Raw genomic sequence first — 17,966 nt, forward strand, 5'->3', positions numbered from 1 at the left:
GGTGTGTAAATTTTCATCTTTCAATAGAAGCTCAAGGTTTTGAGGAAGATTTGAACCAGAAGAAAGTTTGCATAAAATATGTTCATCTGCTGCTCTAAACTTTCATATCTATACTACAGTAGTCACATTTTCTAATTGTGTGCTTTTTAATGTTTTTAAGAAAGTCTGAAGGGTTCTGTCTTTTGTAATTTCTATTAAGCACATGTTTTCATGCCATGTAAAGCACGGAAATTTGAGATAAACTCTTAATTTTTATGAAGGTAGCCTCAAGAAATACACAAAATGTTTGGAAAGGGAAGGGGAAACAAAATAAACTTCAGACTATTGGGATATTGCTACAATAGTGTCTGTAGAGAGATGCATAACCATGCCTGAGCAATTGGTTCTGCGCAGAGAGGCTGAGAACACAGTGTGGTATTACTAGTTTGCTCCATCTCTCTCTTGCTGTCATAGTCTCACAGCACTTGCTTCACTGTCCTCTCGTGGCAATCAAAGACACTGATGCAAAATCCATATGTAAATTAGTTGGTATTAATGACAGTCTTGAAACAAGCAACCACAATGCATTACACAAGAAATGTATTCTCACAGTCACCCATGGTGAATACTGTACCAAATAGCTCCCATCAAATGCATACCAACATACAAATTATTGTTAAATGTTGGACCTACTCTTTGAAACACACAACACATGGAAGTAATAAAGTGATGCTGTTGGCTGACATGACACACAGTACACTTACATCTGTCACTTCCCAATTCCCCACCATCCGCCTACTTACGTGCACATTGTGAATGCCCTTTGATAATATATTTATGTAAAGATTTGTTGAGAAAACTGTATAGTGTTAAGGCTTTGTACTGTAGGTCTGAGCTAAAATAGATCATGCCAAAACTAGTTAACAAACATTATTTTATTTGTAATTTAGAGTAAGCAAGTACTTTTACTTGTTGTTTGTTTTTAGGTCAAGATGTTTGTAGCCCAAACTCTAAATATTTGAGCCCTGCTTTTCATTTATAGGTTTGATTACTTTGTTCAGTTGTATTTGATCATTTACATTTGTCCTGTGTTGTTTTCAGGGAGGTGATTTATTTGATTGCATAACAGCTCAGAGAAAATTCAGTGAAAAGGAAGCTAGCTTCTTGTTAAAAGATCTTGCCAGTGCTTTACATTATATCCATTCAATGAATATTGTGCATAGAGATATAAAACCAGAAAATTTATTGGTAAGTTGTTGTTTTATGTACATAAATAATAAAGGAATTTATATACTGTTTATGAGGAATAAGATAAAAAAAGTAATAGTAGGTTACTTTTCTGTCCAGTTTTGGGTGACAGAAACATTATCATGGATTCTGAGGTGTGGAGTAACAACACATTTTTCTTGTACACAGAACTGTGTCAGAGTTAGAAATCATACCACCAAAATGTTCTGCCCAGTTAAAGACAGAACCCCAAAGCTTTGTACCCTGATCCGACACAGAGTTGTCAAGTCACTTCGGAAACAGAATACTGTGTCATTCTGAGAACACTAGTGATGGTCAGAGAACAGTGTGCAATTTGGAAAGCAGGAATTTTAGGTTATTTTGATTGTTAAAATGGATTGTAACTTATAAAATGAAAGAACTTTCCAGTGAAGTGGACATTTAAACAGTCAGTAGTGGATGGATACAAGTAATTGTATCAGATATAACTTACATTTAGAGGGGGCTTTCAGAAAATATATGTAGTGATTACAGTCAGCTAGTGGGCACAGCCAACACTCATTTCATGAACTTCCCAAGTTCAAGCTTCCTTTAAACACATCAGCTAAACGTATATCAGACAATTGAATGGGGACACAGGTTGTATAAGGGGTAATCAAATGAAAAAGGGCAGGTGGAAAAAAGTAAGTAAACTGTTTATTATTTCAAAAGTAATTGTGCTAATTGTTGTTACATTTATCCCACTGTGAACCAAGATGGTCAGTGCATAGTGGGTGGGTCCAAATGTTGCCAAAATCATATTGAATAGGTTGCAGACGTTTCACTGGGAAGCTCTTACACATCCTCCACCCAGTCCCCATCTCTCCTCATTCAATTTCCATAATGACGGTGTCCTGAAGAACATCATTTGTAGCCATTGATTTGCTTTGGATAAAGAGGTGCGCACCTGCATACAGTCTTGGTTTTGTAGGCTACAGCAAACATTTTGCACTATGATGTCACCATTTTCTGTCAGTGGGATAAATGTATTAACAGTTATGGCTATTACTTCTGAAATAGTAAACACCTTACTTACTTCTTCCATCTGTCTTGTTTTCTTTTGACTGCCTCTTGTATTTGTTAGAAGAGAAGAAATTTTCAAAACGTTGTCACCTTTTCATCTTCAGAAAGACTCACTCAATATAACAAAAGTTCTAAAGTTGCTTGAAAGGCTAAGGATGAGGCTTTCCTGATAAAGACTGAAACTTTGTTCCCAGCTACGTTGCTTCCAGTCTTGAACGACCCAGTTGATACAGAGTTAAACAGCTTAAAATACAGCAAAGTATTTGTTACGTACAAAGATACATTAGTATCAGTGTTGCAGTAGAAGTGGAAGTTTCAGGGAAAGTGTTACATTACTGGTGATGGTGCACCTTCACTGATCCCCTTAGTGGAAGTGGATTACTGATTCCAGCTTTGCCAGACAATACACATTCACTAGCGATAGTGTACTATCACTAGTCAAGGTATACCTTCACTGCTGAGAGATATGGAATGTGAACCGTGGATGCAATAACAAAAGAGAATCATATTTTGAAAGTTGTTTTTTTATGAGCTGCTATTTGAAAACATAGTCATATTACACAAAATTCCTTCATTGCAGCAAGGACCTGCTCCATGACACTTAACAGTTGCACAACACATTTTTCTTTCTGCAAAAAGCTCTTCATAGTTTGTTTGTGCTGGCAGTTGCATTTGAAGACTCACTGGCCAATTTCCATTGGCTGACAAGGGGAGGCCACAACGTTTGGAACGAGGATTTACTGCAAACTTCGTACACTCGTAGCACTCCATGATGACAACAAAATGTGTAAATTTTTACCATGAAGCGGTAGCAGCCGAGTGGTTTGCGTTCAAGCCCCGTAATCGATGGATTGAGTCCCATTCGTCAGTTTTTTTTTAACAGTCGTTTTCTTTACTATTTATATTACAATTGACATAATAGGAAAAATACGTGTAATTGGATGAACTTTTATTAAATTTCAATGCTATTTGGCAGTCTACAAGTTTTTATTATCCCAAATAATATAATATTCATAACTATCGACTAGTAAACGACCAAACACATAAAGTGATACTGAAAATGTATGCTTGTTTGTGTTTTGAGAAGTCCCTTATACCTGGAAGGAGCCTGAAACGACTTGTTACCTCCAAGTTTTGACTGGCACAGATGGCTTTCGAAAGATGTACAGTTAATCGTCACTTTCGACATTACGAGTACAAGTTGCAGGATGGTATTTTTCGTAAAAACGTGGAAAACATAAAGTTAAATGGCACCAGCTGCATTGAATAAATGCTATGTTTCCACATACGCAAGGTCTTTTGAGGTTTTCCCTGCAAAAAGAAACCTCTCTTTCTGACAATAATTTGCAAGCAAACCGTGCATAACGAAGCATTTCCTTAAATATCGGCACTGATAATTGGTCATGCAGTATCCGCTGTATTTTAATAACGTCTCCACGAGAAGCAATTTCTCATTCTCTTTCAATTAAATATGAACAATTTTGAAGACATTGACAAGCATACATTTTCAGCATCACTTTATGCGTTTGGTCGTTTAGTAGTCGATAGTTATGAATATTATATTAATTATGATGATAAAAATTTGTAGACTGACAAATAACATTGTTAATTTAATAAAAGTTCATCCAATTACACGTATTTTTCCCATTATATCAATTGTAATATAAATAGTAAAGAAAGTGACTGTTAAAAAAAAAGACCTGATGAACGGTACCTGATCCAGCGATTATGGGCTTGAACGCTAACCACTCAGCTGATGCCACTTCATGGTAAAAATGGCCACACACAGGTATATATTTGATGACCAAAATTATCTTGTGACTTTCTCAATAACGCGTGAGAAGTACGTGCTATGGCGTAAACATTTTGTTCTCCTCGTGGAGTACTACTGGTTGTCGGTTCGGTCGCCACATAGCAGCCGTCAACTCGGCGCAGCACGCTACAACACGCGTGGCACACAGCGAGTACCACTTGCGCCGCACACGATGTCAACAACTGGCGCAAGTGAACGCGTCGTCGCGGGGTTAGCGGCAGCGTACATACCACTCTCGATGCGGATTACCCTGGCGGCACTGCCCTTGCCACCAGAGTGAGCATCCGTATAAGGGTGCCATCTACCAACACACTGATTGGTTGGACCTGCAGATTTAAGCGAGCTCCCTGAGCCCGTTTATCCAGTTCAATCTTCGCCGATGACTGTGTTACTACCTGGCTACTGGATTCACGATGACCGAACCGTACTGTGGCCTCCCTGGCTGGAAACTTGCAACGCGTTGGTATTGACTGGTTGGCAGTGGTTTGGACTTGTATTCTCTACTAGTGACTCTGATTTCTCCTTGGCGCTACAGCCAACGAAGTGTTGTTTAGTCGAACTTAAGTTTTGTTTTGAGTGACAGAAGGTCAAATAAATTTGGTTATCACGGAATATTTGTTGTGTTATAGTGCGGTCATAACACTAGTGTACGAAGTTTACAGTAAATCCGCATTCCAAATGTCATGGCCTCCCCTTGTAAAACATCACAACTGTCTTCAGGGCAACAGTTTTCTTTACTGGAACTTCCTCCTTGAAAATTATTCTAAGAGGGTGAGTACTGAACTGGGACTGGAAACAAAATGTTGTTACAGTCACATATTGTATCGTCTCATTCCAAAATACTTAAAAACAATCAGTTTATTACCTTGTGTAAAGCTGGCTCATCACACTATCTCTCGACCTGATGTGGTAGAAGCCTTCAACTATTGTGTCGAGGACAACACCCAAGATCGATCTTTCATCACCTTACTCAATTGAAGATGGGAACTGGAACTCTAATTGTACATCCTTCTTCCACCGGTGGCAGATGACGATCTGAGCACTGCTGCATTCTTTGTGCTTGTTCTTCTAAGCACTAGTATGTATCAGTGGTGTGTCTTTTAACTCATCTAAATTAGTCAGGCAGTATACATTATTGTCTGGAACACATTCTTTCTCTCTGTTCTCGACCGCTGTTCCAGTTAGTATGTTATCCTCTTGCACAGGTGATCTGCTATGATCATTGTCCTGCAATGTTTCAGTCCCTTTCTCACTGCTAATGCTCACTTGATTAATTCTATTTTCAAGATCTTTCTCAGAGTGAACATTCATCAATGTTTCAGGTGATAAACTTGAAGAAGACAAACCATATTTAGGAGGGTATCCAAAAATTCCTTCAAATGGAGACCTTTTAATTCTGAAATGTACAGTGCTGTTCTTTGTTAACTGCACAAACCTTTGTGCACAGCTGCACTCCATAATGTTGTGCTCTGGCATCCCTGTAGTTACGATATTTTGTGTGTCTTGATTTGCTCCCTCTGTGCTGCCTTGACTCTGGGTATATCTAGGTTTACCATGAACATTGTTAAAATTGGACAATAGTTCAATTCAGCTGCTCATTATTTTGTTAACAAATTCTCAGCCATTGTCTGACTGAGCAAGTGCCTAACAATGTAAAAAGGTCAATAATGTTATTGCATACCAACGCAGCAGTTTTGGGGTTCAGTGGCCTGAGAACAAAGAATTTAGTGAAATGATCCTGATAAACCATTATGAATTTATAGTCTCCATCTGATTGTAAGTTGATGAGATAACTTGATATCTGCACTATAACTCTTTGAACAGCATGGGCTTCTCTACTATTATGAACTTTTTATTTTTTATAAACAAGGGTCACATAAGCTAAGGTAAATCTGGAGGTCTCTGTATGTTATATTATGGTACTTTGATATTAAACATTTTGTTATTCGGTTGCATCCACCGTGGCCAGTCATTACATGAGCATCATGCAGAATATCTTAGGTTGTTTTTTTTTTTTTTTTTTTTTTCATTGTAAGCATAGTATTAATCTTGCCTTCTTCAGTAACATGTTGTATTAATTCCATTATTCCATTCATTTGAAGCACGTCCTCTCTCTTCAAAAACTTGCGGTCATTACCGTCCCTCATTTGTTAAGATTTTTGTGATTTAACCTTACTGATCAGTGACTCATACTTTCTTTGTCCACTAAGACAACACTATAATTAGGGTATCCCCATTCCACTCTAAGATGCTCGTAGAACTTCAGTGACCCAACCGTAGCTGCATAGCTGTATAACATAACACTAACCAACTGACAACAATTTCATTCATGGTACCATTGCCGGACGCACCATTAATAATCTGCTCCTCAACACATCCATTAAGTGTGGCCAGTGATGGTACACGTTCATAATGCGTGTATGGTTTGTTTTTCCAGTGATAAGCTTTCACAGGTCATTTTAGTGATGGTATATATTGAAGTGACAGAAGTCATGGGATACCTCCTAATTATCATGTCGGACTGCCTTTTGCTCGGTGTAGTGCAGAAACCCAATGTGGCATGGACTTCACAATTCATTGGAAGTTCCCTGCAGAAATATTGAGCTGTGGTGCCTCTGTCACCACCCATAATTGCGAAAGTGTTACCAGCGCCATATTTTGTGCACAAACTGACCTCTCGATTATTTCCCATAAATGTTTCATGAGATTCATGTCGGGCAATCTGGATGGTCAAATCATTTGCTCGAATTGCCCAGAATGTTCTTCAAACCAACCATGAACAATTGTGGCCTGGTGATGTATGCTGTCATCCATAAAATTTCCATCATTGTTTGGGAATGTGAAGTCCATGAATGGCTGCAGATGGTCTCCAAGTAACCTGCACACTCATTTTCAGTCAATGATCGGTTCATTTGGACCAGAGGACCCAGTTGATGCCACATAAATACAGCTCCTGCCATTATGAAGCCACCACTAGCTTGCACAGTGATAACCTGGGTCCATGGCTTTGTGGGGTCTGCACCAGAGTCGAACCCTACCATCAGCTCTTACCAACTGAAATTGGGACTCATCTGACCATGCCAACCAGTATGGTCATGAGCCCATGAGGATCGTTGCAGGTGATGTTGTGCTGTTAGGGAAGGCACTCAGGTCGGTCATCTGCTGCCATAGCCTATTAATGATAAATTTCACCACAATTTCCTAACGGACATGATCGTTGTATGTCCCACATTGATTTCTGCAGTTATTTCACGCAGTGTTGCTTATCTGCTAGTACTGACAACTCTATGAAAATGAAAATGCTGCTGCTTTTGGTTGTTATGTGAAGGCCATTGGCCACTGTGTTGTTGAGGGTCTGAAATTTGTACTCTGGCACACTCCTGACTCTGTGGATCTTGGAATGTTGAATTCCCTAATGATTTCCAAAATATAATGTCCCATGGGTCTACCTCCAACTGCCAGTCAACATTCAAAGTTTGTTAATTCCCATTGTGCAGCCAGTGCACTGCCCTTTTATAGCTTGTGTACATGATACTACCATGATTGGTACCTGTGCATATTGCTATTCCATAACTTTCATCACCTCAGTGTACATGCACTACTGAAGATTGACCTTCCCTGATCATCCACTTCCACTATAACACCAATAGCAACAAATTTTATGAAGACTGAGATGCTGATTGTGTGACACATGTGGAACAATATTGTGGAAAAGGTGAACGGTAATCTTCAGGAAAGGCAAGTTGACTTTAAACAGGCTCGTACTTTACGATTACACACTATTGAGTAATAAAGTTAGATGCAAGAGGGTTGACTGAAAAGTAATGCCTCCACTTTCATAACTCTTTTACAGTTGGCAGCATTGGTATGTGGCAGGTACTGGCTTGTTGCATAGCCTCTTCTCTACAGCTCCAGGTGGAGGAATCCTTAGCATTGAATGGTTGTGTTGTTACACTGTAAAGTATGGAACCCTGCGCAGATGGTTGGTCAGTGTGATTTAAGCAACATGCAGTCATTGAATTCTTGACAGCAGAAGCTGTCACCCCGAAGGAGATTCATCAGAGAATGAAAGCAGTTTATGGTGATTGTGTTGATGTAAGTACTGTGCATCGATGCGAGTACTGTGCATCGTTGGGCGAGTAAGTTTAAAGATGTTGAGACGGGAACATCTGACCTGTGTGACAAACAGAGTGTTGGACTGCCTGTGACGGCAACCACCGAGTTTCACAAGCAAAATATTGACAGATTGATTCAGGAAAATTGTCATATCACCCAGAAAGAAATTGCAAGCACAATTGGCATTTCACAAGAACGTGTATGTCACATTATTGCTTTGCTTGGCTATCGGAAGATCTGAGCACGATGGGTACCCCAGATGCTGACTCCTGAAATGAAAGTGCACAGACTTGAAATTTGCCAGGAACTCCTCTCACGTTCTGAGAATGAAGCTGATGCCTTTCTCCATTCAATTGTGACATCATTATGCTTCTGACGAAGACATTGAGAGAACTGTGAGACTGTGGTAGTGGAAACAGTGTGTCGACTTCTTCCGTGACAGCTTCAGAAAACTTGATCATAATTGTCTGAAATGTATTCAATTGGCTGGTGATTATCACATTCTAAGGATTATTTCTGCATTTGATTTATTAAAATATTCCCATCCAAATCCAATTAACGAAAGTGGAAGCATTACTTTTCATTCAACCCTCATAGCATGTAATACCTTCTTACTCCCTGAAGACAATGACAGCATGTTGTGGCATGGATTTCGTGAGATACTGAGTGTGTTGGGGAGTCATCCTGATTCATGGTAACTCAACCGCTACAACCCGTGGCTAACAGTGATTACTCAAAGATCCATCTAAAGTGCATATATTTGGGTTCATTGATATTCATTAATTTTGTTCCATTGCATCCCATCTTCAGGGATGTGAAATGAGTCAAGGTGTGCATAAAGAAAAGACAAGGAAACTATAGGAACTTTACTGCTTAAGACTATTCATGTCATGCATATGCCAGCTAAATTAGAATCTAGTTCATTAACAAGAAACCTGCTATTTTGAAATTATCTTTTGCGGCATGAATTGTATCTGATAGTTGCTGTTTAATGGTCATCGATACATTAATATTTGCTTGATTCCATTGATATTTTGTGGATAAAATAATTATCTACATCTCTGTATAATAAGTGTTGTTTACAGTATATTATTACTTGTCTTACAGATTTACAATGAACATTGCTACTTACCATGTAACTAACAGTGTTTTTAAATTCTTTGATCTAGATATTTAAATAATTTGTAGAAAGAGTGGTGTATGAGTTATGTTTTTAATTGTCCACATTTTGTTGGCCTGTCCCCTTTTAACTGTGCTCAGGCAGACGTTTATGCTGCCTGTTACGCTCCCTGCCCTTTTAACAGATGACACTGCTATGGCAGGCTTAGTTTTGCGTTTTATTTGGGCAGGGGGTTTTATCACTTGGTCTAAGTGTTTGTCGTTTTGTTGTGTTGAGTCTGGCCTTTGGCCTATGATTTTAGACTGGTTTCTTTTTAGTGTGTTTCTGGGCGGTTGGCTTTTCCTTTTTTGTCTCTATGGTCGGCCAACCACTGTCACACTCTGTGTGATTTTAATTCCTTTTGTCTGGTCTCTGTCTGAGTCTTTCTTGACCTGTGTCGTCTGTTGTTGATCGTTTTTCTTCTGTGTGGGTGATTGAATTTTTTGGAAAAAGGGACCGATGACCATAGCAATCTGGTCCCTTCAATCCCACAAACCAACCAACCTAGATATGCAGCATGATTCCTATTGAGAAATCCTTAGTCTAGTCACAAATTTTGCTTGATACCCCATACTGTCATACTTTTGATAATGAGTGTAGCTGTGGAACTGAATCACATGGTTTTCTGCCTCTTAATTCCTTCCAAAAAATGCCACCTTTTCTTAAGATGCCATTCACAGGGCTCATTAAACAAGCAACTTGTCCCATGACTACTTCACTTGCTAATTGTATGCTATGATCGTCAGCCGCTCTTCACCTTGAAAACCCCATGAGGCAAGTGATATCAACCTTCTAGACTGTCTTAGGGCCTCTGATTACATTAGCCTAGAAGATCAGTTACTTGTTCATTGAAATGGAGAAGTGCAAGGAGATTATGAACTGTCCACAGTTAAACACGTAAAATCTTAAGGAACCAAGAGCATGCACTAACTGCTGTGGTGGAAACACATGAATAGAGATAAAACAGCAAAATAAGCAATATTTACTGTAATCTAACTGGTTTATCACCTGCTTCCCAATCCCTACTGTCAAAACCACAAAATTCTCAGCCCCAGAATAGTTACTAACAATGTTCCAGGATTTATGTCAATGTTCACCTTCTCTGCAAAACTTTGAATATGTCAGCTCATCAAGTTATCTTGCCTTACCCTTTATTTAGGTCCTCCTGACCATGAAATTTTTGCAGTGATGTGGAAATGGAAAAGCTACAGTAACCAAATTATCATGTCGTCTGTTATCATGTTAGAGCTCTCTGAACTTGCTAAGCTTCCACAGTATGCTGGCAGGAACATCTGCAAGCCCTAAGAGTTCTTATGTATTCTTCACAACAGCAGCCACCTGCAAAAAATATGGAGCCAACCTCCTCTCCAATTCCTGTCAATAGTTTCCTCTCAGTTCCCCAGACATCAGTTGCTTTGTCTCCTATGTGGTGAATCATGTATTACACTGAGAGTCCTCTAATTGAAAGAATGGATGCACATGATGCAGAAGTAAATTCTTGCATTGTCAGATGGCAGTAGTCAATGGCAGATGTATCAAGGACCCTATTTCATCCCATGTAAACCTTCTACCATGAGAATATCTCCTGCTGCTGCCTGAACCAAGCTTTTCGGTAAGCAGGTTGCATCACCTCATGCGGTGTTTCACATACTCTCCCACCCTGCCATCAGCATGTACCAATATGTACTGTGGCTCATTGGTGTAGGCAATCTTTCTCCATGCTTGGAGCTTCTAATTAAGATATTCTGAACCAAAGCCAATTTCTGTCACCTGTGACATGGTGTTCAGAGATACCCACGTGAAAAGCAAGAAAATAAAAATTTAATTTCCTGTCAACAACAGAGTCATGAGAACTGGTGCACATCTAGGTTGAGAAAGGATAGAAAGGGAATTGGCTGTTTCTTTATCAGAGGAAGTATCCTCGAATTTGCCTTTGTAGATTTAGAAACATCATAGAAAACTTAAATCTGGTTGGCTATTTTGAACTGCTGTCCTTCAAAATGCAAATCTAATATCTTTCCACTGCATAAGCATATGAAATGGTGGCTTCTGTACATCATAGTGGAATGTTGCCTAATGATAGGGATGCTCGCCGGCTGTTGTAGCACAGCATAAAATTTGCTAGTAACTTGCTATACTGTGGTCCATCTATTCAGTAGAGTAATCTGTGATATGAATATTTGACAGTGACCCATCTTCAGCACATTGTTGTCCATTACAGTGAATTCTGATGAGATGATTTTCTTTGATTCAGATGGTGCTACATGAAGAGCCTAGTGCCTGTATGACCTTGGTGAGGTAATGTTTCATCTGTATGGCACTCAAGGCCCTTGACTTACTTACTTGACTTATTTTCTTTTGCTCGTATGCAGAGCTTAGGGCTTCAATGAGGCTCCACAAGTGCTCTCAGTTGTGGATGGAGGATCTTCAACTCTGAAAATGTTTCACCTTCCTTCCTGATGTCCTTGGCCTTCCACATTTCCTTCTATTCTGTGGGTTCCAGTAGAAAGCCTGTCTCTTTAGAGCATCCTGGCATATTTGAAGGGTTTGTCCGATCCAACACCACTTCTATCTCTTGATTTGAATGGCAATAGGTTCTTCTCTCACTGCTTCAAGAAGTCTTAGTTGTGTATAACATTTGACCAAAAGATTTTAAGAATTTTCCTAAGACATATATCGAGGGAGACTCGCAAGCTTTTGGCGATTCTAGAGGTAATCTTGAAAGTTTCACATCTATGCAGCTGCATTGCTTTCATGTTTGCTCTAAATATTTGCAGTTTCATAGGTATGGATATCTCTCTTGCTCTCAATAATGAATGAGGCTGGATGTAGACCACATTCACCTTTGTGATTCTTGCTCTGGCGTCGGCAGCTTCTCCTCTGTCTTCAGTAACTACACTCCCAGTGTATGTGAACTCTTTCACCTTTTCAACATCCTCATTGCTCACTCGTAGCTTTGTCATATCTCGTGTATTTATTTTCGTATTCTTTGTCTTGATGGAATTCAATTTCAGCCCAACAGTTTTGGCTTCGTGTTAAAGATCCTGCAGCTTTCCTTGCATGTCAACATGGTTCTGCAACAAGAGGCAGATATCATCGACAAAATCAAGGTCTTCCAGTCAGTCACACGGTCCACATTACGTCCTTCTCTTCTTCTCCACCACTTCACTTCATTCAGTACCAGTAAGACTGTAAGTCTCCCTAATAACCTCTACTATGTTTTGTGGTACTGTGTACTTTCTCGAAGATTTCCGCATATGACTTGGAGTCATAAGTTGGAGACCTTTACAAAGTCTACTATAAGATCTAAAGACTAGTGGTGGGATTTATTTGCATGTTCGTTTGTAGCTAAGAGTGTTTATGTGACCTGTACAAGAATGGTTACTTCTAAAACTGGCTTGCTTCTTTCTTACCTGCATTTAAGCTTGCACTATAATTTTATTAAGGATTATCCGTGCCCACACTTTGCTTGGCAGTTGACAATGTCTCCGTTTTTGGACAGTTTGGCATGGAGTCCTCTCCACTTCTGTGGCACGCTTTTCAAGGTCCAGATCTTTGTGAAAAGAGGGTGAAGAAAATCAGTGGTTGTGTATGAATCAGTTGTCAGAAGTTGTGGTGCAATGTTATTTGCCAGGCCTTACCATTCTCTTAGACACTAGACTCGCATTCGGGAGGACGACGGTTCAATCCCGCGTCCGGCCATCCTGATTTAGGTTTTCCGTGATTTCCCTAAATCACTTCAGGCAAATGCCGGGATGGTTCCTCTGAAAGGGCACGGCCGACTTCCTTCCCAATCCTTCCCTAATCCGATGAGACCGATGACCACGCTGTCTGGTCTCTTTCCCCAAACCAACCAACCAACCTTACCATTCTTTAGATGCTTGATTGCTGTCTTGATCTATTCCTTTGAAGGTAGCTCTGAGCTAATCATATTTCCTACCATTTTGAGATCATCTTCATTTTTGGATTCTCTTTCTTGTTCAGACTTTCCCTCATCATCTGTATCCAGCCCTTCCATAAAGTGCTTATGTCATCTTGGAAAGTTGTGCATCATCATTGGTGAGGAGATGCCCTTGTTTGCTTCTTTCAGGTCGACTGCAGGTGACTTTCTTTTTGCCAGAGGTCATTGTGACATCATAGATATGCTTCTGTTGCCAGAACTTGCTGCTATCTCTGCCTTCTCAGCCAATTCTGAGACCCACTTCCTGCAATAGTTTTAGTACTCTCACCTCTGTGTCTTTAGCTTTATATTCATCCTGTAGATTAATCATCTGGAGCCATGTTTTGCTACACTTCAGTTTGTTTTACTTCTCTTCATTGTTTGATACAATTCCAGGTTGCTTCTGACATCCATTGCTTTCCTCTTGGGTTCATCAATCCAACAATTTTTTCAGCTGTGCCTGTAAAGACCATTTTTGCCTTCTCCCAGTGTTTGTTGATAACCAGTTTTTCATCCACGCAAAGGCCCTCAAACCAGTCCTACTTTTGTTTTTCAACTTTTCAACATCAAATGCCTTTCTTTGAGTGTGGAAACATTTTCTCATTGCAGCTTTCTTGGTGTAGTTGTGTGCAGTCATATTTGGTAATCACTGCCTCTGTCTGCTCCCCTACAGTTCCTCACACCTATAAGGGATTTCCTCCACTTCATGCTGATAGCTAGATCGTAAATTTGATTCTGAGTGTGAAGAGTTGGAGACAGTCATGAGATGTTCCAGTGAGGGAAGACCGTGCACCAATAATTAGATCATTATTGGCACATAATTTACAAGGAGTTATCCATTATTATTAATGTTGCCTGCTCTGTCTTAACATTTTTCAAATTGTGGCACGTGTAGAGCCTAGTGCCTGCATGACCTCAGTGATGTAATGATTCACGCATTGGGCACTCGAGACCTGCTCATGATGAAGTGTGCTGATTTCCATCTGCCTGGTCTGTTTTCCATCCAACCGCCATGCTGATGGCCAGCGCACAGTCTGTCAACATCGGTCGTGTAACTTGCTGTACTACTCCATTTACCATCGTGACAGGAGATGCTCCAACACTGACTATTTTGTCAGTTCTATTGCTCGCAAGTGTTTATAGGATGAATTAATCTGTCTGGCCCTTAAATTGTTTCAGGTCTGAATGAACTGTTGTGTTAGCCACCCAGATTTGAGAGAGAATGGCCCTATGTATTGAGGGGGAGGAGGAGTTGCAAGGCAGTTACCTTAACAGTGAAGTTAGAAATATTTAAAGGATGCAAGAGATTCTTACTCTTCAACTTGTTTCCAGCAGTCTGGTGATCAGTCAGTCATGGGAAAGCAACACAAGCACCACCACATGTAGTTACTAATGCAGTTCTAAAGAGGCACCTGTGAGGGTTGTACCAAAAGTAAGGTTCCCATATTTTTTGCAAATAGAAAACATTGTTTATTGTTATTAATGTGTACATCATTGAGAAGTGTACACTTTTGTCTATTTTTCAACATAGTCTTCATTTTTTCCGACACACTTTTGAAGACGGCACTCCAGCTTTTGTATTTCTAAGTTGAAGAAGTCTCCCACCAACACATTGAGGAAGCGTGTGCTAGGACTTCATCATCACTCTTGAAGCCACCTGAGTGTTCCTTTAGCTTGGGGAAGAGGTGATAATTGCTGGGGGCTAAGTCTGGGCGGGTTAAGTCTGGGCTCTACGGGGGATGGGGTATAACAGTCCACCCAAATTTCTTCAAAAGCTCCTGTGTTTGACAAGCAGTGTGGCGTCGAGCACTGTCGTGAAGAAGCACTACTCCCTCATGCAGTCATCCTCTCCGGTGATTCTGGATTGCTTGGCAGAGTTTGGTCAATGTTTCACAATATCTGTCTGAGTTTATTGTCATCCCAGGTTGCATGAAATCAGTGAGGAGTACCCCCTTCCGATCCCAAAACACAGTCACCATAACCTTTCCTGCCGACTGCATTTGTTTGAATTTTTTTGGTGGCAGTGAACCGAAGTGACACCACTGACGAGATTGTTGTTTTGTTTTGGGGGTGTAATGAAACACCCACATTTCATTTCCTGTGACAATAGAGTCCAACAACTTCTCCTTGTTGCCTCCTCCCTCACATTGTTGAAGAAACTTGCGAGCACAGTCAATGCATTGCTTCTTGTGTCCGTCAGTCAGCAGCCAGGGCACCCAGCAAGCACACACCTTGTGATAACCCAATGTTTCAGTTAAAGTTCTTTCAATTGTGCTGTGGGAAGCTTCAGGAATGCATTCAACAAGTTCACAGACAGTGACCCTCCAATCTCTGAGCAGCTCACTGTTGATCTTCAAGAACAATCGAATCCGAAACAGGTGGTCTTCCACCCTGTTGTTCATCGTGAACTTCTGTGCGACCCTCAGCAAAAGCCCTGCACCATTTGCGGACGTGCTGAATGGACATGCACTCTTCACCATAAACCTCAGTCAGTTGGCGATGAATCTTCACGGACAGTAATTTCCTTGCGTGGAGAAACTGGATTACTGCTCGAACCTTGCACTTGTCGGGAGTGGCAATCAACACTTCCATCTCTGATGGCTGTGAAGCCAACACTGAGTGATGTAACAAATCACAGACAGGCAGGCTTGAGAGTGGGGGAACCACTGTGCATGGCGCTGTTGTCGGATTTAGCCTAGCACCTTCCCCTTAGGCTGTTGCTCATTGGGAACCTTACTGTTGGTACAACTGTCATACTACAAAGCCTAAAATCCCCTTCAGACTGTCAATTGTAGATGTTATTAAAGGTGCTACACATAAACTTCCCAGCCGATGGATATTGAGTTTATAAAGAATGAAGAGATCGGGTGCAGTGCCATTTGTGTTGAGTTGTGAAGTCGTGCACAGTCTATGGGTATAGATGTCTGCCTGACACAAGCATCACAACATTGAAGCAGTTCAGTTCACCACAGTAATAGGCTTTTCCACCTTACTGAAAACATAATCTGAAGAAGAATGTTGTCATCAGTCTGTAGTAGTGTATAATGAATCTAGGATTTATGTGATGGAAGTGAAGCTTCGGGCACTGGAAAGACCTGTGTGTGGGTTTATATAAATAACATTTGAAGAATTCTTGTGCCCCTTTGTGAAGGGATTATAATCTTCACAAAAAAGATTACATAGGGTGAAACGGCTATATTTGTAACCGACCCACGCCATCCTCTCTTCCGCCATCAGTTTCACAGCATTTACTCGTACAGTGTTTATACATGCACAGAGTGGTAATATGATCTCTAGATGCCCCCCCCCCTTCCCCCTCATGAGTACATTTACTTATTTTCTTCTTACACAATTCACCTTGTAAGAGATTTTAACACACACAGTGTGTTTTGGGTTTCTGTGCGCCACCCCCCCCCCCCCCCCTCCCTCCCCCACCCCTCCTCCTCCTCTAAGGGGTTGGATGGCTTTGCCCCCCTACTTTGTGATAATATTTGTAAAAAGGAATGAAATTAACATTGTAATTTAATATCTTGCCAACAGTAAGATATTTAAAGCCATAAGAATATTACGTTATCAGGAGGCACTTCAGAACTGTTTCTGGCTTATTCTCTGCCGATTATTATTCTATATTTTGCACCAGAGTCTGTCACAAACTACTCAGGTCACACTTGCAAACCACATAGCATGTGGAAACAAAGATTTACATGATTTTAAAAAGAAACTAACCAATTTGTGTGAATTGTTACTAAGGGTGAGATGCAGGTGTAATCCTTTGTGTGAAATACAAAATAGCTAAAGTGTTTTCTGGGCTGCAAAAGAAGTTTTCTTCTTTATCACTTTGAAAGGATAAAACGATGAGTGATAGCTGAGTGGTAAAATTTGAAAGAAAACCATTAGACTTCCATCACATTTCAACAGGGCGATGCATCTGTTCACAAAGTTGTTTGGGGAGTGGGAAAACTGGGGGATTGGAAGTACTAAATATCCAAGCGGTTCTCTGGATTTGGCATTCTCTCCCTTTCATGTGTTGGGGAGGGGGTGGGAGCAGCTGGAAAACACTTTGGAGGCTTTAGACAGTTGCAGTTCAGTAATTGCATCTACTCAGTGCAGAAATGTGAAATGAATTCATTGACCTACTAGGAGGCTGTGTAGAAAAATAAGTGTATTTTTCTCCTGAAAATCAGACTTTCATTGTCTTTTTCACCTGTCCCAAGTACACACCACAATCTCACTGTTGAAGGTAGTCAGACTCGAATAAGTAACTATAAGTGAGGATAAGTAAAGTTAGTAAGAAACCTTACACATTCCTGAACACTCTGTCTTCATATAGGACACTATTTTGTGGTGGATGGGTTTGTGGTCAAGTTAGGTGAACCTTTGCCATGAAAGGTAGGTGTAATAAAAGTAAAGGTTTAACCAGTTATGTGTAACTGGTGGTTTTAATATTTTCTGGCAGTGCAGTTAAAGTACTGGATGTTTCTTAATGAGTATTATTTGATTTAAATGTCCCATTGAGAGTCACAGTAACAGAAGTTGATTCATATCCTCACACATCTGGGAAAATCTAACACAGATGAAGTTTAGCAGATCTCCAACAAGAGTCATATGTAAGGTATTCCCAAAGACATTTTCTTTTAAAGAGAGCTATCTAATGTTTGTCACTTAACTTT

At 40.3% G+C, this 17,966-nt stretch overlaps 1 protein-coding gene across 1 annotated transcript in view; it reads left to right on the forward strand.

Moving 5' to 3' along the window:
* The window catches only part of LOC126185020 (serine/threonine-protein kinase GL21140), a 221,129-nt gene that overhangs the window by 146,541 nt on the left and 56,622 nt on the right, over positions 1-17,966 (forward strand). The window contains exon 8 of the mRNA XM_049927744.1: positions 1,081-1,227. Coding sequence (XP_049783701.1) covers positions 1,081-1,227 — 147 coding nt within the window. The remainder of the gene's footprint in view (positions 1-1,080; positions 1,228-17,966) is intronic.

The sequence above is a fragment of the Schistocerca cancellata genome, chromosome 4 (genome assembly GCF_023864275.1).
Source record: "Schistocerca cancellata isolate TAMUIC-IGC-003103 chromosome 4, iqSchCanc2.1, whole genome shotgun sequence".
Classification (NCBI taxonomy): domain Eukaryota; kingdom Metazoa; phylum Arthropoda; class Insecta; order Orthoptera; family Acrididae; genus Schistocerca; species Schistocerca cancellata.